This window comes from Pseudopodoces humilis, chromosome 13 (genome assembly GCF_049639895.1).
Source record: "Pseudopodoces humilis isolate 2021_Gansu_Grassland_sample_001 chromosome 13, ASM4963989v1, whole genome shotgun sequence".
Classification (NCBI taxonomy): domain Eukaryota; kingdom Metazoa; phylum Chordata; class Aves; order Passeriformes; family Paridae; genus Pseudopodoces; species Pseudopodoces humilis.
The window spans coordinates 20915358-20940264 of NC_142212.1; the positions used below are offsets into that span (position 1 = coordinate 20915358).

Below are 24907 nucleotides of genomic sequence, written 5' to 3' on the forward strand. Positions count from 1 at the left end.
AACCAGAGAGAGTGTCCCCCCCTGATTTCTTTACTCGCTCTATAGACTTGGATTCTTGAAGAAAATCAGTGAACCCCACAAACATATGCTGGCTCGAAACTCGAGTGAAGAGAAACCTCATCACTGAGCTAGCCGGGCCACACTCGAGAAGATCGAGTCATTAATGGACAGGACTCAAGCGTAAACAGCATTGCCATGTAAGAAAATCTCTGCCTCCAAGAGCTTGTAATCCTAATACATGAAGCCGAAGTGTGGTTACACACTCCTACTGTTTCCATTTGATTAGGAGTGCCTGAGAGAAGGGACTATTACCAGCGGAAACGAAACAAAAAGCTGGCATCAGAAAGGGGATACTGAACAGGCCCTGCCGTTGAGCTCTTTCTCAGGAGGCAAGTAGTGGGATTCCGGGGCTCCGGCTGTGGCTAAGTACATCACCGGCTGCTCTGCTTTGCAGTTTTGGGACAGTTCCTTTAAGTAGACATGGTGGGCTTGGAAAGGGAACGTTAAGCGTGTTAATAGTGACAACGGTGGTCCTCTAGAGCGTGCTCAGCAGCTAACAGACACAGCACAGACCCACCAGGGCTGTGGGAACCGTCCCAGGGCAGCGGGGAGGGAAGGGGCGGCGGAGGGACGCGCGTCCCCCACGTGACAGCGTCGTTCCGTCCTGGAGAGGACTCTGTCACCGCACCTCTGGGACGTGTTACCGGGGCCTACTGCAAGGCGGCTGGACACGGCGAGCGGTCCTGGCCGCGGAAGAGACAACGACCCCCGGTACTCCGCTTCAGCCCCCAACCTCCATCGATAGCTCTGCGCTCGGCAGCCTCCCCCCCAGTGTCGGACGAGCCCTCCTTGTCCCCGCCCTTTCCTCTCATCGATGGCTCAGCACTCGCCCCGCCCTCAGCCGTTCCCGGCAGCCGGGACGGGACGCGGCCGCCCTGCTTTGGAGACAGCCATCGGCCGCACGGGCGCTGAGGTGAGGCGGCCCCGGCCCTGGGCTTTTCCCCAGCCATACCTGGGCTGTCGCTGGGCCACGGCCCCTCAGGCGGGCGGGGCAGCCCTCGCCGGCCTCCTCACTGCGGGCGGTGCGCCTTAAACCCCGCCCCTGTCCCTGCTCGCCCGCGGCCGCTGGCCTGCCGCGGGCGGGGCCTGCGCGGGGGCGCGGCAGGGCCGCGGAGGAAGCGGGCGCGGAAGCGGGGACGGATCGCGCCCAGCCCGGGCCCTTCCCTCCCCGATCTTGCGCCGCCGGTCGCACGGCGCTGGCCTGGTTCGTTTCAGGCAGTGCCTAACGACGATGCGGCCCCCGCATCCCTGCAGCCGGTGAGGGCAGCACACGCGGGCGCGATGGCCTCGGGCTGCCCGGCGGCCTTCGGAGACCCGACCGAAGTGCGAGAGGGCTTCCTGTGCCCGCTGTGCCTGAAGGATCTCCAGGCGTTCCGGCAGCTCCAGGCGCACTACGAGGAGCAGCACCCGGGCGAAGACCGGGACGTCAGGGCGCAGCTCCGAAGTAAGGGCGGCCGTGGTAAATGCGTTCGGCTTGGCAGTGGGAGGGAGATTACCGCTCGTACTTCGAGTGCACCTCAATGTCTGACAGTAATAAAATATTAATTGAAGGGACTTACAGGCGAGGCATGCCAGTTCCATTCTTCCGTCAATCTCCTTGGGACAAGCATAGTATTTACCTTCTCCCGATACTTTCCGTAAATTGATTCTAAAACAGGCGCTGAAGGACATTGCTCTTCAAATGTCTGATTTTATGCGCGATTTTTACTCTTGACCTTTTTGGGGTTTTTATTTGTTTTTATCTGAAAACTCGAAATTACACTGTAACCCAGTGAATACCCAAGAATTACTTGAAGACTGGGAGAATATGGGGAATCTCTATTACTTGCCAGGTTGCAGTTCATTAATTTCTTGTTTTGACAGTAAATGAAACTGTGGTTGCAATTAAAGTGTGAAGTTAAGAAAGGTTGTTGGGAAGACATGGAAACGCATGTGGGCGGTGGAGCTGGCAGGAGATGCTGGGATTGTTCCATGTCTGTTATGGATGTCCACTTTTCAGTAGTGTTTGGAAAATCTCTTTGAATTTTATTTTACTAAGATGCTTCCCTTTTTTACCCCCTTGTGTACACGGTCATTTTATATTGAGAGGAAAATGTTTAAAATTTGGTGATAATTCTGTGTGTTTCCTTTCTAGTTTTGTTTTAGTATGCTAGCAATGGTGGCCTGGCAGTCTTGATTTTTTTTTTTTTTTCTTGAGATAGACTCAAATTTGAAGTATTAATCAATTTTCTTGGTGAAACCCTAGCCCTAACAGTGGGCTGTTTAATACTTTAAAAATTACTTATGTGTACAAGCACACTGAAATTTGTAGTCTGTGCAATAAGACAAGGTATGTGTTGAACATCCTTGAATCTGAAGAAAATAATTGGGAATTATGAGAATTAAGATAAAACTACATGATGCCTTGTGGTGTGAGTCAGGTCCCATAGTTTAAGACGTTGCTGTTTTACAGTGAAGTCCCTCAGTAGAATGTTCTAATCTACTGTCTTGTCCTTAGGACATCATGCTGCTTTATGACAGACAACAGAGGGCATTTTGTGTCATCTGTGGTGGTCTGAACTGCATTTTGGTTCTAAGAATGTTTTGAGGATAAACTTATCAAAGAAAAAGATTTCTGCTAAAAGAGGAATATTCTATACCGACTTCACATTACAAATATTTGGTTACTACCTGATATGTTAGATAACTTGGGTTTATCTTTTTCAGATCTAGTCCAGAAGGCCAAAAGAGCAAAGAAGAAATTTCTGAAACAAGAAGATGATGACAGAACTGATTCTGGATCTCAGGAACGATATGAGTCATTTAGCTATGGTGGAGTAGATCCATACATGTGGGAGCCCCAGGAAGTAGGTAGGACAGCTAGAAAGCAATACACAGTGGGGATAACTTTTGATCTGAATTGGGAAAGTGCTACAGTATTGCTGAAGTGGCTTGGAATTGTGTCTGTGCTGGATTTGTTAGCACTGGGTTATGGTTTGCACATTGACTTTGAGCAGCCTGTCTGCATTGGGTGAAGTGTGAGGAAAACACAGTTAATACGGAGAAGAAAAGACGTGTATAGAATCAGTACTCAAACTACCCTTCGGGTAGCTGTTTGTCATGTCATTGTGCCTGTGCTGCTGCTGAGATCTGCCTAATCTGTGTTCACCTCTGTGCAACTAGCTTCATTTTGTGACTTTACAAAACAGATAATACACCAATTAATAGCTAAGTTAGAAGTATATAAAATCTCCAGCTTTTGGGCTACACTTACGTAGTTGTTACTTCGTATGTTTGACAAAAAGATTATCTATTGATTTAAACTTCCAGTTTTTTCCTTGGATTTGAGGCGGTGATCACCTCTTGTTAAAAGGGGCCTTACTTTAAAAAAAACAAATTAAAAAACAACAAACAAACCCCATTTCTCTGAATATAAATCGACATTTTTATAATCTCAAGGATAAGCTGACTGAGCCTGTAATAATAAATACTGCTATTGGCAATTGCCTATACTGTAACTGAAATACTATGGTTATTTTTGGAGAAGAAAGCAGCACCATCTCTTGTGGATCAAGGGAAAATTTCCACTGTGGTGCTGACAGACCAGGACTGAGTCCTTTGGGTCTGCAGGGTCTGAGTTCTGTATATTACTTTACTTTTGAATTTGTAACTACTTGAGCAACAATCATAGTGTAAATATTAGCTAAGAATAAATTTAGGGAGGAGGTTTATGAACGTTAGAGAAGTGAGAACTGCTTTTTGATGACAGTTGAGAAGATGAACCTTAGGGATCTTAGAGTCTTTAAAATTGAATTTGAACCTGAGAAATAAATGGTGAAAAGAAGAGACATTTGTCTTTAAGTGGCATTTAAATCCATACAGAGTACTTGGGTGACCAGGACAACTTTCTGTTATCTCTGCAGGTGCTATGAGAAGCCATCTTTCTGAATTCAAGAAACACCGAGCAGCCAGGATTGATCACTATGTAGTTGAAGTCAATAAGTTAATAATAAGGTTAGAAAAGGTAAATTTGGTGCTTTTTAATATTCCAGCTTTCTAAATGTTTCCTGGATTTAAAAAATTATATTTCAGTATGAAGTGTGCCCATTTATCTAGGAATATAAAGGATACTAAACTATGACTCTTTTTACACATTACCTTGAGTACTGCTCATGTTTTGGCCTTGTGCTGTGGGTATGATTTCTGGTTCTATGCACCATTTTCAAGCTGAAGATGGCTACTTCCACAAGATGCTACTTCCATGCTTCAAGAACCATCTGTTCCCCTGTTTTATTTTCTCCATCTTTTACTTTACTGGATTGCTCCCCAATATTTTTGTCATGATTCTTCCAGCTTCTCATTCTTCAAAATCTGCCAATAGTACACCTGCATTTTGGCTCAGATGCAGTAATGTTGGCTGCAATAAGGATTGCGTCCAAAATGTGCTGATTTGTACAGGTTTGACAAAACCAGTTGTTTAGCACTGGTATGAATATGGAATTAGAAAAAAAATGTGAAAGTTGCATAGGTCTGGTGCAAAACCAGCTGAAACTCTCTTAAAAATGCCAGGTTTTTTTTTTTCTTGTTGGGCTGAGTTGTGTTGGGCTTTTTCCTTGCAAAGTGTAATTTTCTTAAATATATTGTTTATCTTCTACCAGCTTACATCATTTGACAGAGCAAACACTGAGTCAGCTAAAATAAGAGGTTAGTGTGAGCTTACTTGAGACTATTTGCCCCTATAGTTTAACCAGCTGAGGAATTAATTGAATACTTACGTGGTGTGTATTCCTGCTCACAGCTATAGAGAAGTCTGTTGTGCCTTGGGTCAGTGATCAGGATGTTCCATTTTGCCCAGACTGTGGCAGTAAGTTCAGTATCCGAAACCGACGTCACCACTGCCGCCTTTGTGGGTCTATTATGTGCAAGAAGTGCATGGAATTTGTCAGTCTTCCTTTGGCAAGTAAGCACCATAGAGTTAATTCTTTTTTTTTCTTAGCTCACTTTGGGTGCATCCTGGCTTTTTGCCATTAGAAAAATATATGCTGGTAATAGTCTGCCTCTGCAGAAAACTTGCATTCAGTTTCATGCAGACACGTGTCTGTGAAACAGAATACAAGGAATGATTTCTCCTTTGTCTCTGTTCATTCTTCAGATTTGGAAGTGTTGTATAACACTGAAAAATTTACTAGAAGTAATAGTCGTAATAGTAAATAGTAAGTAAGTAGTAAAAAAGTAGTAACTCCTGATAAATATAGCTATTATTTATTCTACTAAGTACTATAACTATGGAGCTATTAACTTTAGGAACTGCCAAGGTTCTTGACATTTAAAAATATTGTGGATATTTCCAGTTTGTCTGTGCTGTCCAAATGTTGGACCATGGGACAACAATTCATGTATAGGCCTTTAAGAACCACTTTAAACTTTTACTTTTCTCATCTGGTGCACTGGAGATGAGACTGTATTTTCTGTGGAGATAAATGACATTAACTGTGCCTTTCAGCGTGATCAAGTACAATGCTAGACACTGTTATCATACCTGTTCTACACATTATTTTGTGACTGTGCAGGCTCAAACATGAGAATGTTTCTAGGCATAAACAAAGTAGGTGATGCTTAGCAGTCTGCTCTCTAGCTAGTTTTAAATGCAGCAAGATTTGCAATGAAGACCCAAATTCTGACTTGCAGTTGTGTTTGTCGTGCAAACCTTACATGTCTTTCAGCAGACTTTCAACCTGGTTTTCTAGTACCACCTGAATGTAAAGTTTCTGTTAAAGGGCAGTTTGTTTGTGTTGGTAAAATCTGTTGGCTTCTCCAGTTACTGTAAAATTACCTGTGTATAATTTTTAGGCAAACTCACTAGTGCCAGCAAAGAGGCCTTGGGTTCTCATAAGAGCCCGAACTCCTCCCCCAGCAGTGTCCATGGCTCCCGCCGAGGCAGCATTAGCAGCATAAGCAGCGCGAGCTCTGTTCTGGATGAGAAGGATGATGAACGAATCCGTTGTTGTCAGCACTGCAAAGACACCCTGTTGAAAAGAGAGCAACAGATTGATGAGAAAGAATACACACCAGAGATTGTGAAACTCTATGAGGTAAGTCAAGCCCTGTGCTATAGTGTATATTCTGCAATGGTCACTACTTGACTTTTGGCTTGTTACCTCATGTCTAAACTCTTACTTTATGATTCAATGCTGACTTGTGTTAGAAGAGACTTTTGGGTGTGTATACCATGTAACAAAGACATACCTGAAATGTTGGAATCAATTGCAATATAGTATTTATGGCCCACATTAACTTCATACATATTTATAAATGCATCTTCATGCTTATCATCTGGAACTAGTTCAGACATGCCTCTCTCTTAAATTTGTAAACTTATTTAGCAAGTGAATAATATGGTGTGCATTTGATTGGTGGGCTGCACTGGAACCATGGGACTCGATGTTACCACTGTTTGTCCTTACGCTGATGGCAAATGCATTTTTTGAACCATCTTTATCGACATTATATTCAAATGTGCTTCGCAGCAGGTACTGATGATCACCAGATAGCCTTTCAGAAGAGTCCACAAACTCCCTGCGTTAGTATTTGTGGGAGTTCTTGTTGGTGCTCTTGTTGGTGAAGAGAAGTTGTCCAGGTCATCCATTCAAACAGCTTCTCGATTCAAAGTCCACCTTGCAGGGGTACAGTGAGTCTTTCTCTGTTCTTGACAATGCCGTATGTGTTCTGGAGGTAACTGGAGAGTCTTGTCATCCTGAATAGTTAAAGTGCCTTTTATTATGGTTAACTTTAAATCTGCACAAGCAGCATGAAAATATTCATATCGACATGTTCTTGCAGTAGTGTTTTAATGTCAATTCTTTTTTTATACATTTTGTTTTCATATTATTACAAGAAACTCCGACTCTGCATGGAGAAGGTTGACCAGAAAGCACCAGAATACATAAGGATGGCAGAATCACTAAAGTAAGCATTGCTGGTTATGTTTTTGAATACATGTATTTTTCCTTTAAATGTGGGAAATAGTAAGGAAGTGGGGTACTAAGGCTGCAAGAGTGTGCAAATTAAAAGAAACATCAGTGTTTCATTATCTGTTGTCTTCTGGATGCTCTTCAAAGAAAGTAGTACTGAATTAATTATTAATGATAACATGTAGAGTTGTTTGAGTTGTTAATTTTTTTAAAGGCATTTCCCAGTGAGGCACTATTGTTACACTTTGACACATCATCTTTGCAAAAAAAGGAAGTACAAGGCTACAGTTTTTGTGTAAATGAGCCTCTTCAAAACAGCTGCAGAAGGCTGTTGCTGTCCTCAGCTGGGATGCTCTGGCTTCCAGGGAGTGCCAGCAGGAGCAGATCATTAGAACGCTTTCCATCTGTTCTGTGCAAAGCACCTTCACCTGGCAGTTACTCTGAGTGTACCTGGGTACCCTGTGCTGTAGTGGATAAGCAACATTCTCGTATTTCAGTTTTGTGCATAATTTCTTGCACTAGTATTCTGTCACTGGGGTAACTTAAGTCTCTCCAACTCTGTCTGCAAGAGTTTGTCAGGTTATACTTTTGGCTGGCATAGTGAGAGAAATACACACATTGGTCTTTGACTAGGAAGCATTTCCTTTTGAAAAGTTAAAGTTAATAAATATTACTATACCTGTCCTTTAGATCTAATGGTTGTAGAAAAAATAGTAACAAGAGTGTTTTTACAAAAGCAGTCCTCGCAATAGGAAGAAAGAAGTACAGGAGGTGAAAAATGTGCTAAGATATTACTACTTTTTGTCATGAATTCATGAAAGATTGGGTGTTGTGGCTTGGCAGCTGGAGAAAAGTAAAAATACAGATGTGCTGGATAATGGAAGTAAATGTCAGAAAACAACAGGCTGGTTATGGGTGAAATTAAAGATTTCTGACTAGTAATGTGTCCTGGAAATTGGAATCCTATGGATAGTGAAGTTACTTTTGAGAAAGTGATTCTTATAATTTATATTTGTGATACAAAAGGGCATGGAAGCTAAAAATTCATGAAGAGTTTTCCCCACTAAGTCCTAATTCCTTCTATCAATAAAGTGGAGACTCTAGTAAAGATTGTGTCCCCCTGTGGACAGTCATTTACTGGCATCTTAAATACTACACCCTTTTGAGCATAGTATTTTGCTTTCTGACAAATGCTAGTGGAGGTATTGTGCTTTAATGGTATAGTTAGTTACTCAGCCAGAGATTTTTCCCACTAAGTTGCCTTGAAAAAAATCTCCACAAAATAGATACATTTGCTAAGCATGTATATATTTTAGATATTACTTGTAGAGTGGCACTTTCATGTTAGAATACAGTTTCTCCTAGAGTAGTAAGTCAAATTATTAGTAATAATCATAATATATATCATTAAATAACTGTATTTAATCATAAATACAGTTATCTCTTATGAAGTGTTCATGTTCACAAAATTATTATAGTTTCCCACTCCTGTCACAAAAAAAAAGGTTTCTAATAGGAGCTTGAAATAAAATCATTTAGCCCTGTGGTGTTAGCAGTTCTTAACCATTGTTGAATCTTGGTCATCTTGGGATAACTAGTAGTGTTGTATATGTTGTTAACTGGATGCATGACTTACAGTGAAGTTCTGTTTATTCCTTAGTGCTGGGGAGACAGCCTACAACCTTGATCATGCTAATGACTTGAGGGTGGAGATTCAAAAAATGTATGAATTTATAGATGCCTTAAGGTAAAAGACTCTCTCCCTTTTCCCCCCAGCATGTATGTATCTCTGTTACGACTTTACTGATTATATGGATGATCAATTTGTCTGCTCAGTTGAAAACAGCATTTGAAAAGATAGATGCTGTTCCTGTACACTACCAACTTCTACTTTCTTCTTCAGCCTTAAAATTCATGCATTCCTTTGCAGTAGGAATAATTAAACATAGAGGAAATAAGTAGCAGCACCATTTCGGGGGAAGGAATTGTTTGTTTGGGGTTTCTTTGTTTTTCCAAGGCTGGGAAGAGAAGGTGTTACAAATTGTAATATCCAAAACTGTTTATCTAAAAGAACGTCAGAAGTTTTTCACCCAATATCGTCTCTCTGCTTTTTTGGCATTTTTCCTGATCTTGTTTTTGAACTGATGAGGCTGTATGTTTTCTGTGATTCAGTAAGAAGATTTTGAGTCTAGGCTTGCATGAAGATCCTCAACCTCATCCTAAAATACTTCAACTTCAGCGGATGATAAGATACTCAGCTACACTTTTTGTTCAGGTAAATAGAGCATATGCTGTGAGATGAATGTACATTTAAGATAGTGTTTTCTCTGTCAGGCATCCCTGTGGTTTGAAACTCTTTTGGCAGGAGACTTAGTTCTTTACATTTTCTACATTTTCTCTAGTTCCCCTAACGACTTACGGTAGCCTTAAATAAGCTGTCTTGAACACAAATCTTGTACTCAGAGTAGCATTGGGCCTGGGGAACCCAAGAGGTATGTAAGCCTTGGCTCTTCCTCTTGCTGAGGTGTAAGCCCACCCAGCAGTGTAGCTGTGGCAGACCTGCAGCAGGAACTGCAGTATAGAAGCATTTTTGATACGTTTGTATGGTTTCTGCTGGTAGTATCTCTATTCTCAAGGACTTGAAAAATGGGCTGAATACCTTCAAGCAACACTGTAAATATTTCAATTTTTGCCAGGAAAAGCTGCTTGGCCTAATGTCCCTGCCAACCAAGGATCAGTATGAAGAACTGAAGAAGAAAAGACTGCATATGGTAAGACCAGCTGGGATCTGTTATGTCTTGTATCAGACCTTCTCATAGATACAATCCTGGGAGCTCTGTGGGTATGAGTAGTTGCGTTCAACACTGGATTTCAGTTTGTTATTTTTTCATCCATATTGTTTCATCCCCTTTTCCAGGGTTTTGCCTAGCTGCTGCTTTGTTCTTTCCAGAACAGAAGTAGGTGGGCACAGAGCTGGATACTACTAGAAAGCAGCAGGGACATGGGTGCATGGGCTGTTTCTTGCTACTGTGCGTGCAGAGCAAGCCCTGAAGTGAGTGTGTTAGTTTACACTGACTTGGAAATTGGGTTCAGGAATTCATTCACTTAAGTAGAATTTGGAAACTTGTTTTGTTGGTAGGAAAGGGGACATACTAGAATAAAGATGCCTCTTCAGGGAGAGAGGCTTTTTTTGCTTTAGGAGGGAGGACATCATTAGTTATAAACTAAAGCTAATGTTTTCTTGAGGTATAAGTTGAGAAATAAGAATCATTCCACTCCAAAAGCCAGTGAAATCAGTGATGTTAAACACTATATGTTCTATTACAGGTGTCTGCTGTAGTCATATGTAATACAATTAATGTCTAAATCAATCTAGACCACCCCTTGCACAGCTGCATTTTTTTTTCCTCTATAAAGAGAATTGCTGCTCCTACTTTGCCTCAGGTTTGTAGAGGCAGATATCATGGGTTTTTCATCAGTATCATCACAAACTCATGGGAAGCATCCAAGGAATGGTATGAAAGTAAGAATCTTCTGCAAAGTAACCAAAATGGTACCTGATCCCTTTTATCTTCAGCCAGCAATGTCTTAAGATCAGCTAACTTGTACCTATGGCTACTTAGAATTAATTTTTTCAAGCTCATGGTGTTTTCTTACTACATGTTTTTTTGGTTTAGGTTGCTCTTGAAACACAGGGGAAACAAGAGGAAAAGGAGAAGGAGTTTATCTCCATATCTGCATCTGCAGTTAATGGTGATGAAACTTACATAAAAAAAGGAACAGTCAGAAAATCTGAAGGCTGGTTACCCACATCTAGCATTTCAAGAGAGAGCGAGAGAGCAGACCCACTTCTTCAGCAGATTGACAATATTACATCCTTTATTAAGCAAGCAAAGGCAGCTAATAGGATAGATGAGGTCCATACATTGCAAGAGAACCTGATGCAGCTTCAGGATGAATATGATCAACAGCAAACTCTGAAAGCTATTGAGCTTTCTAAAAAACAGGCAGAAGAGGAGGAGATACAGAGGGAGGAACTTCAGGTCCTTTGTGAAAAGGAGTGGGAAAGAGAGCACCATAAATTCATGATTCAGCATTCAAGGACTTGCTCCTTAGACTTCAGAGAAGTCAAACAGCATTTGGATGTTACTTGTACCAAAGGGGACACAAGTTTTGAAACTCCTGCTGTTGAGCAGCTGCCAGCTAAAGAGCACTTGACCTTCACACTCAAACCCCAGAATGTCCCACAGTTTGACAAAGACCAGGATCAGCCAGCCTGTCTAAACCCCTTTGAGGATGAAGCAGATACCCCTCAGGTGGAGGAAGATCCCAGTAACCCATTTGCCAAAGACATATCTCCAGTGGTTTCTTTCTCTAACACAGCTCAGCAAAGTGATAAAAAAGAATATAATCCATTTGAAAGTGAGGAGGAGGATGAACAAAGTAATGGAGCACCTGGCAGTACTTCAAACCCCTTTGAAGAGGATGAAAATCCATTTGAAAAGCCTGGGAGCAGTTGGAATCCAGGGAATCCATTTGAAGAGGGATCCTCTATCAATCCCTTTGAAGTGGAGGATGGCAGTGAGATCTCTGGAGAGGAGGCTATAGAGGAAGAGCTACTTCTCCAACAGATAGATAATATTAAAGCTTATATATTTGATGCCAAACACAGTGGACGACTGGATGAGGTGGAGGTACTGACAGAGAACTTAAAGGAACTGAAGTACACATTAGCAAAGCAGAAGGAGAAATCTAACTGCTGAAGCAGCAACAGGGCTGTGTAATAATTCAGACTGCTGTTAAATATGGGAAGGTAAAGCAGATACTTACAGACAGGAATACAGATGACACGAGGGAATTGGGAGAATCCTGACTTTAAAGCACTTTCATTTAGACATTGCCACTACTACGCAGTCTTGAAGAAAGAATTACTGAGAAATGCTGCTGGTCTCAAAAGCTTAGAGTAAGAAATTTTAAAATAACTTTTTACAGCACTTTTATTGCTAACTGGTCTTATGGAATGCTTATTTTGGTCCAGGGGTTAAGTGCTAATATGGAACTATGATGTGGAAGTGGTTGGAATGTTGGTTTGCTCTCTTTCCCGCTTTCTGCTGTAGTGTTGGCCTTTCAAGTGTGGCTTTGACTAAAAAGAGATGAAAACTTTCCTAAAACTTCTTATACTCACCTGACCCAGGGTAGTTGAACTACTAATGGTGTTCTGACAATGTGCTGTTAAAGAGCTGCTTTGATTCTCCTGGGTGCTGAATGTACAGGCTCGCAGATCAAGTTTGTGCAATGGTAATAAATACATAAAAGGGGTCTTAAGACTGAGAACTTTTTAACTGATCTTTGTATGAGTGACTTTTTAGTGTCTGTATGAAGATGCTCAAGTAAGACCTGGATGCTTTTCATCACTGCTGGTTTCCTATTTGCTCTGAGCGCAAACCATGGTGTCATAGCGTCACGCTGGGTGCAGACCTGCTCACATGGGAGCAAGCATTTGCTCATTTTCAGGGAAAGGAGATGAGGCCAGCACCACTTCTAACTGTAATATAAAGGGTGAACCTCCAGTTGCTAATTACATTATGGAATCTGCACATTCCTTTAAATCCTCTGGGTCACAGAATGATCACGTTTGTTGTGAGTCTGGAACACTTTTTTGTAGCACTCAAGCAACAAAAAATTTTGTTTATCATGGAAAGCTGAGATGCCACTGGAATTTTGTGAAAGCTGGGAGACTAAGTCTGTGGCTGCAATAGTGCCAAATGGCAATTCTCTCTCATTTTAGATTCCCCTCAGTTTTTATGAGAATCAGGCATACCTGTTTTAAATAAGGAACTTCAGATTGAAGACCTCTTGTGATCCTGTGGCCTGGAGGATGACCAGGTGACAGCTAGTACTTGTGTGAGGGCCAACAGCTGGGCAAATGCAGGGTTTTTGAAAAGGATGTAATCTGAACTGCTTTGATTTTCATCTTTGAGAGGCACAGGCCTATCAGCAGGCATCAGTTTGCAGCCAGTGGTGGTGGTGAGTTAATCTTAAAGGGTTTCTTTGTTTAAGGCTGAAATAGGGGAAAATCAGGCAGATCACACTGTATAGCACTAATAGTAGTAGGCTTACTCAGAAGTGTGAAGTTCTGTGTAATGGGATATATCTTTTAATTATGTCTCTGATATTGGCATAGCTGTAACCCCAGCACTGCTTAAGATTTTGGAGACAAGTAACTCTGTTACCTAAAGAGCAGGTACTCTTGTTCCTAGCTGTATGTGGAGGTAGGGGTTTGTGGAACTGTTGTTTATAAAGACCAAACCACCTATATCTCACTTAATACTACTAGTAGGGGTTTGAAGTAACTCAGACCAGCCAGTCAGGGATACCTGATGGTCTGTCTGATGTAGCCTGAATCTGGAGTTGAAAGGTGTGCAGAAGAGGTTGGCTTAAGACCATGAAGTTCTTGTATTTTTTAGAGCTGACTGAGTCCCCAGGTGTTATTCTGCACCAAGAACAACAGAGGATTCTGAAAGGTCTTGACAGAACATAGGTGCTTGGCATCAGATTCATGAAGGTACCAAAAACTGTTGAAAGCTAAACAGAATCCCTGGAATTATTTAAGCAAGATAGGATAAGGCAGTTATTTAGGACAGACTTGGTTGCTAGTCAGGATTGCTTCCTGCACTCTAACCTGATACTTTTTTAGGTATCAGCGTGAAAAAATGTTTCAGTGGCTTCAGCTTTCACATTAAAAAGTGCTTTTTTTCCTTGTTGAAACTATCCTGCCTTGTTTATATTTTCTGGCTAATACATTAATAACTATTCTTATTGTATATGTAATGTATTATTTTTACAAGCAAGTAACACTAGCATACCTCATGATCTTTGTCAGTGTTAAATGTGATAGACTAGACAGCCAATACTAAAATTATCTGCAAAGTGAAGACCTTTGCTGGTATATGGACTGCTGCGAGGCTTGCAAGGCACAAGGGAATGAGGATGGCTTAAGCATAAAGCTCAATAACTAATTAGCATTGACTTTTGTTACAATTGCATGCACTACTCGGTATGAAAATTTTGTAAAAAGAGATGAAATAAAACAACATGTTTATTTTGTGTTGTGTTTGTCCTTGACACTTTGTACAGGATGCTTGAATCGGTATGAAATTTTGTATTCAAACATGAGTTCATAAATGCTGCAATACAGTTCTACAGTGACTTGTACATACAAGCCTGACAGAAAGGTCTGTACAGGAAAGTACAGTTTATCACATTTATACATATTACAGGTATGGTGTAATTGTTTGGTGAGGCAGAAGCTGTGATGATTCAGAAGGAGTTTTTTTGATAACTGTAAAACCTACCTTTCATATACCAGTTTTCCCATTCTTTCCTGCTGATGCTCCTGACTTGAGCTGTGCTTCTAAGAGCTGCAGTATCAATTACAAAAGTTGTATCTTGGTGGAAATGAAACTCTGAACTGATTCTGATTAGTAACTATGTAAATTAGGACAATTCAATTGAGACTGGAGTTGTATTACCATTTGGCTGTCTTTGGTTAGTACAATAGGGACTTTTGCACCACTTTCTAGAAATTATGGAATTCTGCACTGCTTCTAAGATTTAACTTTTTAGTCTAGCCTCTCTATCCCAAAGAAAACATAATCTTGGTTTTGTCATAACTGGTTACCTGCAGGCATAAATAAGAAATAAGACTCTAGTAATTTTGTTTTTCAGTGTTGACAGCAATACTTTGTAGAACCACAGCTTTTCTTGGTGCCAGTTTTAACTTTTATTTATTTTTCACTTATTCTAGTTGTAGCTGTAAGAAGACTTATAAGGCAGTTGTCTGTATTGAATAAACTTGCTTGTTCCTGTTCCCAGGAACTGTTGGTTCTTGTCTCTCACTGAATTCTTGTCTCTGCTTCATTTTCTAGCCCTGAGGAAAAACAGCTGCATGACTTGAGATCTTGAGGCTCATGCCTCATTTTTCATAGCAGCTTTGTATTTTCCCCTCATCTCTTTGGGCAATGGTACAAAAGCAGGGCAGGGAACTTGGCCTTCAATCTCACACATGCATTCTCGCAGATTATACTTCTTGGGCCCAAAGTTTGCTGGATGTGATAGTTTTTTCTTTTCTCTTTCTTCTTTTTCAAGCATTTCTCTAGAAAAGAGATCTGTTTGTTACTATTAGAAGTCTGAATTGCAATACTTCCTCTCCCTTCCTTGGGCCTAGAAAGATGGATTTCCAGTTCCTACTTTGAGAACTTTACCTCGCTCGTGTCAGTTTGGTCTGGGAAAAGTTTGTATTATGTATACTAGATGATACGTTAGCTTACTGCTTGCTACTTACTTGCTTTTTCCCAGGATTTTTTTAACGTGCTCTGTTATCTCTTTGTTGGTTTTATCTTCCACGTCAACCAAAACTTGTTCTCCGTTGTCTGTCAACAAAAATTCGTAATAATGTACCAAATTATACCACTTCCCCCTACCGTTTACAGAGGATTTAAACGCACACGAATGAAGGATCTGCTTCCCTTCTGCAGTTAATGCGCAATGCAGTGTTTTACGTGGAAAAGCAAAATTTCCATGCGGGTGAGTCTAGGGGAGCTGCTAAGGGCTAAAGCTATTTTCCGATCAAGCAGCTTCTTTCCCCGCTGCAGCCGAGGCAGGGCCGAGTGAGAACAGCACAAAGGCAGCGGTGACGACGCTGCCGCTGCGACCCAGCCACTGCTCTGCGGCTGCTGCGGCCCCCGCGGCTGGCGGGACCTACCCAGGTAGAACCGGAGGAAGGGCGAGGGCGTCATGTTCCTGAACAGCATGATCTGCACCCAAGGGTTCTTGTACTGGATCTGGGGGATGTTGAAAAACACGAACTTTCTGGAAAGAAAGAAAATCACACAAGGGCTGGCCCGTTGTCTCCGTGGAGGGCGCGGCCCGCGCAAGCCCTGGCGTCTTTGCAGGGACGGCTCGCACTCCCGCCGCGCCCCGCGCTCACCTCGCGCCTTCGCTCAGCTCTCCTGCCGTGTTGTAGTTCACGGTCATCACCTTCACCGAGCTCTTGAACACGACGTCGCCCTGGCTGAGGTACTGCAGAGTCCGGCGCACAGGGAAGCGGCCCTTCATCGGCATCTTGGCGGCGGCCGGAAGGGGCGGCAGCGCTCCCGCGCGCCCCCTGCTGGAGGCTCCGCCGCCCGCGCTCCCGGCAGTGCCCGCCCAGTGCGCACGCTGTGCCCGGTGCCCGGCCGTGTGAGGGGCCCGGCCGTGTGAGGGGCCCGGCCGTGTGAGGGGCCCCGCTCACAGCAGCGACAGTTTCGGGGCTACTAAAAGATGAATTAAAACCGTAGGAAAAGCCCTCTCTCCTCCTAGAGAAGCTTCTTGAAGTCAGTAAGTTAATGGGATTTTTTTTTCTATTCCAGACCCGGTTTAAATCTCTCCTAAGGTAATCACTGTGGTGAAGTCAAAATGCTGTTTCTCCCTAAAAGATTGTAAACTATGTATTTGGCTTAGACAGCTCCTGTTCAAAAGGAAATTAAATGAACTTCAAAATAAAACTCAAGAATGCAGTTATATTTGTAATTCACTTTAATGGTAGAAACTTCATTTAGCTACTACTATTGACGGCAACAATATAATAACACAACAGCATTTAATAAAATGCATAAGCAAAATCATGCACTGCAATACGCTATATACAAACACAACAATGCAAATTCCTCTTTGTGACTGAAGACATTGTTTGGATATAAAATTTAGTTTAAAAAAAGAACATGCTATTATTTTTAAATGTTATCACACACAATACTGATTTCACAAAAGAAGCCGTGAGAAGCCAACAACTTTTGCAAAGTTTTAAAAATAAACATAAACAATAGTTTTCTAAATTATAAGGAACAGAGACTTCCAGAAAATATCCCAAGGAATTGAAAGTAGATGCTTCCTCTTATAAAAATTTGCTGTTTTTGTAGGAGCTGAGCACTCCCTAATATGCCAATAACGTGCAGTTTTCAGTTAGGAAACTATGACCACTGGCTTCCAGTGTATTTCAGAGTACAGATTAACTATTAAAAATATTCCAACATTTGATCTTGATTCCGTATATGAAAAATTCAACATATACAGTCCATAAGTAAAATGTTTTCTTCTGAAAGACTGTGCTTTTTGTTTGAAATTTATTCAGTCCTACTTTAACCTGCAATCATCAAAATACTGTAAAATGGAACTGTTTTATTATTGCAGAGCCTTTATTGCCACTAAATTTGAGTGTATTTTGTCCTTCAGAATACAAACAATTCAAATGTGGATATGGTACACTCAGTTTTACTGAACTTTGCCCTTTTTGTTCCCTGAATTCACAGTTGAATTTTTAAACAGATTCAGTCTTGATTAATGCCCCAATTGGCTTCCTAAACTTTATAACTGTTCCCACAGTACAATGACTTTAACAGACTTTCAGGTTTCTATTCATCTTTAAAGAGGAAAGCATTCAAACAGCACCAACCGTCCATACACCAATGAAGGAGCACCTGTCACAGAAATTTCTGACATTAATTTAAATATTTTTCCTGCTGAAAATTGCAGAAATAAGGTTTTGAAATGCTATAGGTTTATTCCTATATTTTAAATAAAAGCTTATGAATGCTCACTAACCAATACACCAAGAAATAGAACATTCTCAGCATTTTCCATAGCAAACTTTCCTCAGACTTGTGATTCACTTTAAGCATGCATGAAGTTCACTTTTTTGATAGATGTCTCATTACCTGATTAAATATACACAAGTCTTTACCACAGTGAGCACAAAAGGTGGAAGTAAATGCCCAGAAAATTCTACTTCACCTTTCTAATGACAGAAACAATACTTGCTGAACTACTGTCCTGCAGGGTCTGTGAAATGCTTTTTTAAAAACCCACAGTTAACAGATTTACTTTAAGGAAGGCTTCCTTTTTAACTTCATCAAAAGGGAAGGAGAACAAGAAGTGTTTATACTTTCATAATGTATATGTTTGAGTCCTCATTATGAATAAGATATTGTCTTCATATCGCATTTCCCAACCATGTGCCCATGTCCCAGATGGAGAGTGGGACTGTCAGTGCAGGAGCAGAGGCAGTGCAGGAGCTGCACAAATTCCAGACCCAGGAAAGGGCAGAACGTGGAACGGGACATTAGTCTGACAACTAAATCAAACAACTAGCTGTGTTTAGTTTAGGCTGGAAAATAAAGAGAAGAACTTTGGAAAGTGAATATACAATTGAAATGCATTGTGAAAATACTGAAGATGTCTTGATGCTTGCTAAGAAATTAACTACCTGCAATGTCCCTAATCTTAAATTACCATTGAACCAGAGCTGCTGTTTCACTGAGCATAGCAGAGTCTCTAACTCACAGGTTGATTTAATGTGATCATTGTGACAATATGAATATTGATTTATTAAACAGCATCCATTACCTCCTGTTCTCTATGCTGCAGTTCAGTATAAATGGCAACTTGGTTTACTTTCAGTTCACCATAGATGAAGACTTAAAAAATCAGTCTCTTACCAGGCTTCACAAAAAATACAACTTTACAAAAGTATCTCAGGAGGCTGGAAGAGGATGAGTATATAATGAGCAGGGAAGTATTTTATGTTAGTGTTTATGTCAGTTTAGTTAATGACATAGTTATGTAGTCATTATTTTTAACAGGCATTATATGCTCAATTAACTATTACTGGCAGACCTCTATAAGTCAAATGAGAAAAGGTAAGGAGAATAATGTAAAAACCAGAAAATTCATGGAATATATTTGTCAGTTTTGAACAGCAAATAGTGAAGTCAGACTGGTTTAGAAAAAAGGTGCAAAGCTCTGACATTTGTGAGGATTCACCAAATTAGGAAGCTCTGGATTAGCAAATTAATAAAAAACTTTAGCACATGGAATGGATGAATAATGGCTCCATATCTGTACATATATACATACACTACACATTTTCTATACACTGTACAGAATATATTTGGACAGAGAGGTATAAACATATACATTCATACGCACTTACATACAGCTATGTACATATGCATCAGCTGCTCGAGTGAGTTCTAGAACTGAACATGCAGAAATGCACAATGGCGGGAGGCACAAAATAGATGTGTACAACTCTATCAAACCCTTTAAAAAGAAAGAAGACAGGCAGGAATTTAACAATAATAAGCCATTTTCAAAGCATTCACATAACTCAGAGAACAGGTTGTGGGAATTACAGAACATTACAACAGTATTACCTGTGATGAACTTAGTATGACTTCGCAATAAAAAAAATCTAAACATTAGATGCTTAACCTTGGAGCATCTAAACTTTACAAAGGATTTTACGTTAACTTGTAATCTGAGTATAAATAATGTTTTGATTTCTCTTTTGCACAATTTCCCATATGTTGTTAATACTGATTGCAGCTGAAGTAGGGTTGTAACATTAACTAACAAGAAGGGTTAATGGCATCAAACAATAAGCCTGAACTTAATTCAGGAGTATTTACTTTTAAAAAGACTCAGGAACTTTAGAATTAAAAAGTGCAAAAAGTAAATATTTTCATTGTCTCTCTTTTGCCATCCCCTCTTGGTAATTTTTCATATAATGTTGTTTCTAAACTAGTTTCCTGTCATTCAAGATCCAGCAGATGCTGGCAATTTGTCCTTCCTCTGCCTCTCACTCTAGGGTGACCATGTCCTCATTTGGCTGACCCTCCTGGATGTTTGGAGGTGTTAGGACTGCAGCTGCTGTGTGCTGCTGTCACAGCTGGTCACGCTTAGCACCAGAGCCACTACTGCAAAAGCTCTGGCCAGTGTGGCAAACAGGTAGGAACCTGCCTGTGTTTGCTGGCATTTCTTCTTTTCCTCTTATGGACAAGAGTAGGTGAAAGAAAAACCCCAACCTCTTCTGGTTTTGCACTATTAAGAGTAACTGGAGAGGAAGAGAGGGATCTCAAACAGAAAATCAACATTTTTGTTCTTTTCAGGATGGCATAATCCAGTAGGTATGTCCTGGTACACCTATGTGTCTGACTGACTTGCCAGTTCTGCTCACTCCTCCTGATTCAAACCTGACTGCTGCTGTTAGTACAGGAAGCTGCTTTGTCACTGCTTGGGCAGTACCCTCAGCCCACTCATTTCCAGTTCTGTCTTCCTGGTTAAACTGTATTCCTGAAACCCTTTGCTAGTCATGCCAATTGGATGCTATATTTTTTTTTTTTTTTTAATTGCCTTTTACTAATTAAACAGCAGGTAATCAGGAAAGAATCCTAACAACTGTCTGAACTTCAATGGGCAGGAAAATCTACTGACATCTGCAGTATCCTGAATGAAATAATTCAGGAATCCAAGAATCCTGTGTACTATACAGAACAATAAAAAAAAAAACCACAAGTGTTTTACAGTCTCTGCCAAAGGAGAAACAAGAGTCAGAAAACCGATTTCACCTGGGAGCTTCAGCTCTGACTTGGTTTCCCTATGGCAGCCTCAGAATGTGCCCTTTTCCAAAGGAACTGTAATGGCAATGCAGAGCCTCTGGATTCTGCACACAGACCTGCAGCCAGAGCTCCTCACCAGAGGCATTGCAGCTGTCTGGCGGTCCAGGAACTTCAGAAGATGGTGAAAGGAGACTTGGCAAAGGACACCAACTAATCAACTAATAGTTTCTTTCCCCAGAGTGCTCTGAAAACTAAGCCTTCTTAATAATGCAACATTTTAAGGCAGCTAAAAAAAAGCCTTGTATGACTTCTTAGAAGGACCTCTCCTTGGAGACAATTTTTTCCTCTTCTACCAGTTTCATGCCAGAGTAACTCCACAGACACCAAAAGCATTGCAGCTAATTTATAAGCAATGTAAATAGGCAGAGAGAGATCACTTTTGTACATGGTCTTAGTTCTGACTCTATAGTCCAATATAGGTAAAGGGAAGAGTATACCTTTCTACATTGGTCACAAATGCAATTAAAATCATTATGACAAAGCTAGTCCCAAATGCTTTTAATCTACAAGATTCAAATCCAGTTCCTTTGCAAAAGAGTTGGAAAACAAATGAAGCACAGTGGACATTACTGCCTCATTATCATTTCCTGTATTGCCTCATTATCATGCCCCAGTCTCAGCACAGAATTCTAACATTTGTCTGAATGAATTGTGACTAGTATATGCATTTGCTCAGGTTCAGATAAATCTAATCAGATAATTTATTAATGTATTTCTGCCAAGTTAAAATATTTTCATTTCAAGAGCAGCAGAAGTAGAACCTCAAAAATTCTGAAGAGAATAAATTTTGGCACTCAGTAGAGCTTCAGTGAGATGAACTTTTCTTAGAATCACTTTGTGACTGTGATACTTTGACTCCAAGTTCTGTGAAAACAAGTTTAGCATTTAAATTTCATCTTTACGAAAAAAAGCTATTTCAATGTTTAATACTCAAGAAATAGTTCTTCAATAATTGTTACAATAATAAAAAAATTTTTATGTCCCATATTCATAAGGAAAAGTTTGCACTTTCAAAGGAGAAAAGAAACTAAACTAATTTAACAGTAAAGCTACTAAGATTAGCCTGTTACCATCTTCCAGTCACTGCAGGAAGGATGAACAAATCCCAGAAATTCTAAGAACTATGTCAGTGTTGCACTATTTTCTGCAGAGACATTGCAAAGCTTGCCTGATTGTGCAGCTGCGCTGTGTGCATCACAGGGTCCTACTGCCACTGAGAAGGATTGTGCCAGGCTGGAAAAATGGGCCAACAGGAACCTTGTGAAGTTTAAAGAAGGGAGGCACAAAGCCCATTCCCTGGGGAGGAAATTTCCCAGGTATCCACATATTTTCAAATTTCTACAATCCAAAATGTTAGTCTTGGATTCAAAACAGTGTATAGTTAGAAAGAGTACTTTTTGTTAATGGCATCAGAACTAAGTAGCTTGGCTCTAACCTCTACAAGCCAGCAAATCATGTTAATGATGCTACACAGAGAGGGACTTTATAGCTTCTAGGTGGTAGTATCCAAATCTTAAAGATGGAACTGCTTCATTTCATCTATTAAACGCATGCACAACTATGGATTGCATGGTTGTTACTCAATTTACACAAATTAATATTTTATCCCTAATAAGCTATTTAATAACTATTTGCAAGTAAGTAAATACCAGGGTTTGAGCAAGGATATCATTATGTGGTCTTACATTTGTGGGGAGCGTAGTTTATTTGTAAACAGAGCTGCATGATATTTATTGTTTTATGTATGTAATGCAAGGCATGCATTTTACATTTTATTTCATGTGATCCCTTTGTTCCCAAAAAACTATAATGCCTTTATCTTCTTTTCTGAATTGTTATGATCACAAGTAATAAAAATTACAAACAAGTTTTCACACAGAAAATGGGGTCCTTTTACATGAAAAATTGGAAGTTGAAATAATGGTTGTCAAGAAAAAGCTAGATGGTGTGTATTGAGATTTAAAAGCAAATATTTCAATGGCTAGTTTTTGTGCTAAGGAATATTTCATTTACCATTAAAATGCTTTCTTATCTGTTTAAATGATTTTTATGAAATACTGAAAGCAAATTAAGTTCCAAAATCCTTTTGACAATAAAAAAAATCACAATAGTTCAATGCATTCTGCTTGTAGAACAATGACATAACCCAGTAAAATTTTAAATTTTAATAAAAGCAGCCACTACTCTTTCCAAGATAGCTACTGTTTCCAATGTTAATATCACCATTAATTTTTAAGTTTTATACCCTTAGCATAAGGACTGTGCAGCAAAGTGGTGGCACAATCCCACAGCAGTTACACTACAATCAAATGGTTGGTACTGGAAGCCAAAGTCCAGCTGACGTCACGTGTAGAAAGCAGACTTTCCATCGCATGGACAACATGACAATTTCATTTGCTATAGCAAAAGCTGAGAGAGATACAAGTCCAGTATTACAAATCTCTGCAGGCATACTGGACTCTGTAATACCCTTCTGAGAAAAGAAGATTCTGAATGTGCTAAAAATAGTAACTGTAGAAGACCTTAATGCAGTCAGAAGCTAAAATGAAATAGTCTTTTGTGTTACAGTAAGTACTACGTCAGCCACCTAACAAGCATGAAGTATAAAAGATCTTTCTGTTACTTTAGAAGCCTCATCTAAAGTTACTTAAGGTCTTTTGGCTACAATTCAGACTCTAGAAAGTCATAAACACCAACCTAATTGATGTTTCTAAATAAATATCAATAACAGAAGAAAAATCAAAGTGCCGAACTTATAATTAGATAAGTTTTGTCACATAAAACTACAGAAGTAAGAATGCCTCTAACATTGCATTAATTAAAATAATTAATGCATCTAATGAGCCAGGATCAGATGAAGGTATTAACTGCTATGACTTTTAAAAAATCTTTGATTTTAAAATACGGAACAACCATAATAATAAATTGTACTAAAATGAAACCTATGCTAGCAACTAGTGGCCAATGCTACTAGCAAATATGTTGATGGCTCATCACTCAAGACAATTAAAAAGTAGTTCATTTTACATCTCCATGGTGTATCAGTACCAACTGTAATTGTACATGAGTGACAGTAAATCCCAACTATATTTTGGTTTCAAACTGAGCGACAGGAAAGTTGAGAACACTGCAAAACTGGGAGTGCTCAGGGACGGGGAGAGAGGGAAGAAGAAACAAAGTGAGAGAGCTTTATAATAAACTCTTGCTGACAACCAGAGGTTCTCTACATTTCAGGTCTTAAATTGTACCCTGTGGCTACATCACAAGGGTGTTCAGAGTCCAGGGAGGAGGACTAAATTTGGAGCATACAAAGAGCAAACTCAAAGAGCATCACATGGCTCTATTTGAAAATTACTGCTCTTCCAGTTAATGACTGATCTTCCCCAAAGTCAAAAGGCTTCTTCTTAGAATAACATTTGTCATGATTGTGTTTGAATAGACACTTTAAGGAATCTGCATATTTAATCATTATTGTGATAAATATTTTTTTTTTCTCTAGTGTGGGGAATTTCTGTAGCACACAATAGTCACTATGACTGCATTGTACTGTATATAACAACTGCACTAATTTAACATATATAGTTTCAGATAATGTGGATATCTGATTTAAGAATCCACACTAATATTTCATGCATAACGTAACAGCAAGTGACTTTTTGTAGATTAAATGATTGTCTCCTTTAGCATTCTACATTTTTATAAAAATCACTAGCATTTTGACTAAGGACTTATGCATTTTTTTCATTTTCCATACTCATAAGCAGGATGTTGATGCCGTTGCTCTGACAAGAAGTGATTACAAAGTGCTAGTATTATACCTTGGCATTTGCTAGACATTCATTCTAAGGATATTTTTAAATATATACATACTGTTCCTTTTACTTTTAAAGTAATTTAATTACTACTCTGATATTATAAAACTCTTTTTAACCACTGATAGTTTCTAAATACAAAGCATGTGAAAAGTATGTTCAGTAATCTATGGCCTTTTAAATGAAAGGCATCAAAAATATTCCTTGTGGCAGGAAAGGTCCTATAGCAGGTCTTTAAATAGCTGCTTTAAATTTTGTCAGCATCAGAAAAAGACAAGCAGAAATCGGGTCAGGAAACTGATAACAAGTTGGAATTATCTGCCCATACCAAAACACTACCCTTTTAACTTTGTAATTATGTTTTTTGTGAAATTTAATTCCATCCCTCAAATTATGTTATTCCTTTTATGCAGATGTGCCAGTTATTTGACCATTATATTCTGCTGTTTCCATTTTGAGAATGTAGGGGATTATGCTATCAATGGGAACATTTCCAATGAGACCCGTGAAAAACAGTTCCTCGGTGATGCTAGAGCTCATCAGCCTAAGTGCAGGCAGGCGAACTAAGATCCGGGCTAGCCTGAAAAAG

At 39.9% G+C, this 24907-nt stretch overlaps 3 protein-coding genes across 10 annotated transcripts in view; 1 reads left to right on the forward strand and 2 right to left on the reverse strand.

Moving 5' to 3' along the window:
• Positions 1-904: 904 nt before the first annotated feature.
• RBSN (rabenosyn, RAB effector) lies at positions 905-14118 on the forward strand. 3 transcript variants are annotated; one of them, XM_005521944.3, is made up of 12 exons: positions 905-973; positions 1315-1504; positions 2767-2910; positions 3963-4063; positions 4698-4743; positions 4838-4999; positions 5890-6131; positions 6935-7005; positions 8671-8757; positions 9183-9285; positions 9707-9781; positions 10688-14118. In XM_005521944.3, exons 2-12 carry the CDS (start codon positions 1342-1344, stop codon positions 11771-11773), a joined length of 2280 nt encoding a protein of 759 aa, XP_005522001.1. In that variant the 5' UTR covers positions 905-973; positions 1315-1341; the 3' UTR covers positions 11774-14118. The 3 variants fall into 3 exon arrangements, with proteins under 3 accessions (XP_005522001.1, XP_014107185.1, XP_087917876.1); XM_014251710.2 differs by having other exon boundaries at positions 911-973; positions 1276-1504; XM_088061750.1 differs by lacking the exon at positions 905-973 and having other exon boundaries at positions 1184-1504.
• A 651-nt stretch (positions 14119-14769) lies between these two features.
• Positions 14770-16158, reverse strand: MRPS25 (mitochondrial ribosomal protein S25). The gene is made up of 4 exons (XM_005521943.3): positions 16000-16158; positions 15775-15881; positions 15355-15442; positions 14770-15165 (listed from the first exon to the last, which is right to left on the reverse strand). Exons 1-4 carry the CDS (start codon positions 16131-16133, stop codon positions 14979-14981), a joined length of 516 nt encoding a protein of 171 aa, XP_005522000.1. The 5' UTR covers positions 16134-16158; the 3' UTR covers positions 14770-14978.
• A 410-nt stretch (positions 16159-16568) lies between these two features.
• The window catches only part of NR2C2 (nuclear receptor subfamily 2 group C member 2), a 34646-nt gene continuing 26307 nt past the window's right edge, over positions 16569-24907 (reverse strand). For all 6 annotated transcript variants that reach the window (XM_014251646.2, XM_014251642.2, XM_014251645.2 and 3 more), the window contains one exon: positions 16569-24898. In XM_014251646.2, the coding sequence (XP_014107121.1) occupies positions 24724-24898 (175 nt within the window). In that variant the 3' untranslated portion in view covers positions 16569-24723. The remainder of the gene's footprint in view (positions 24899-24907) is intronic.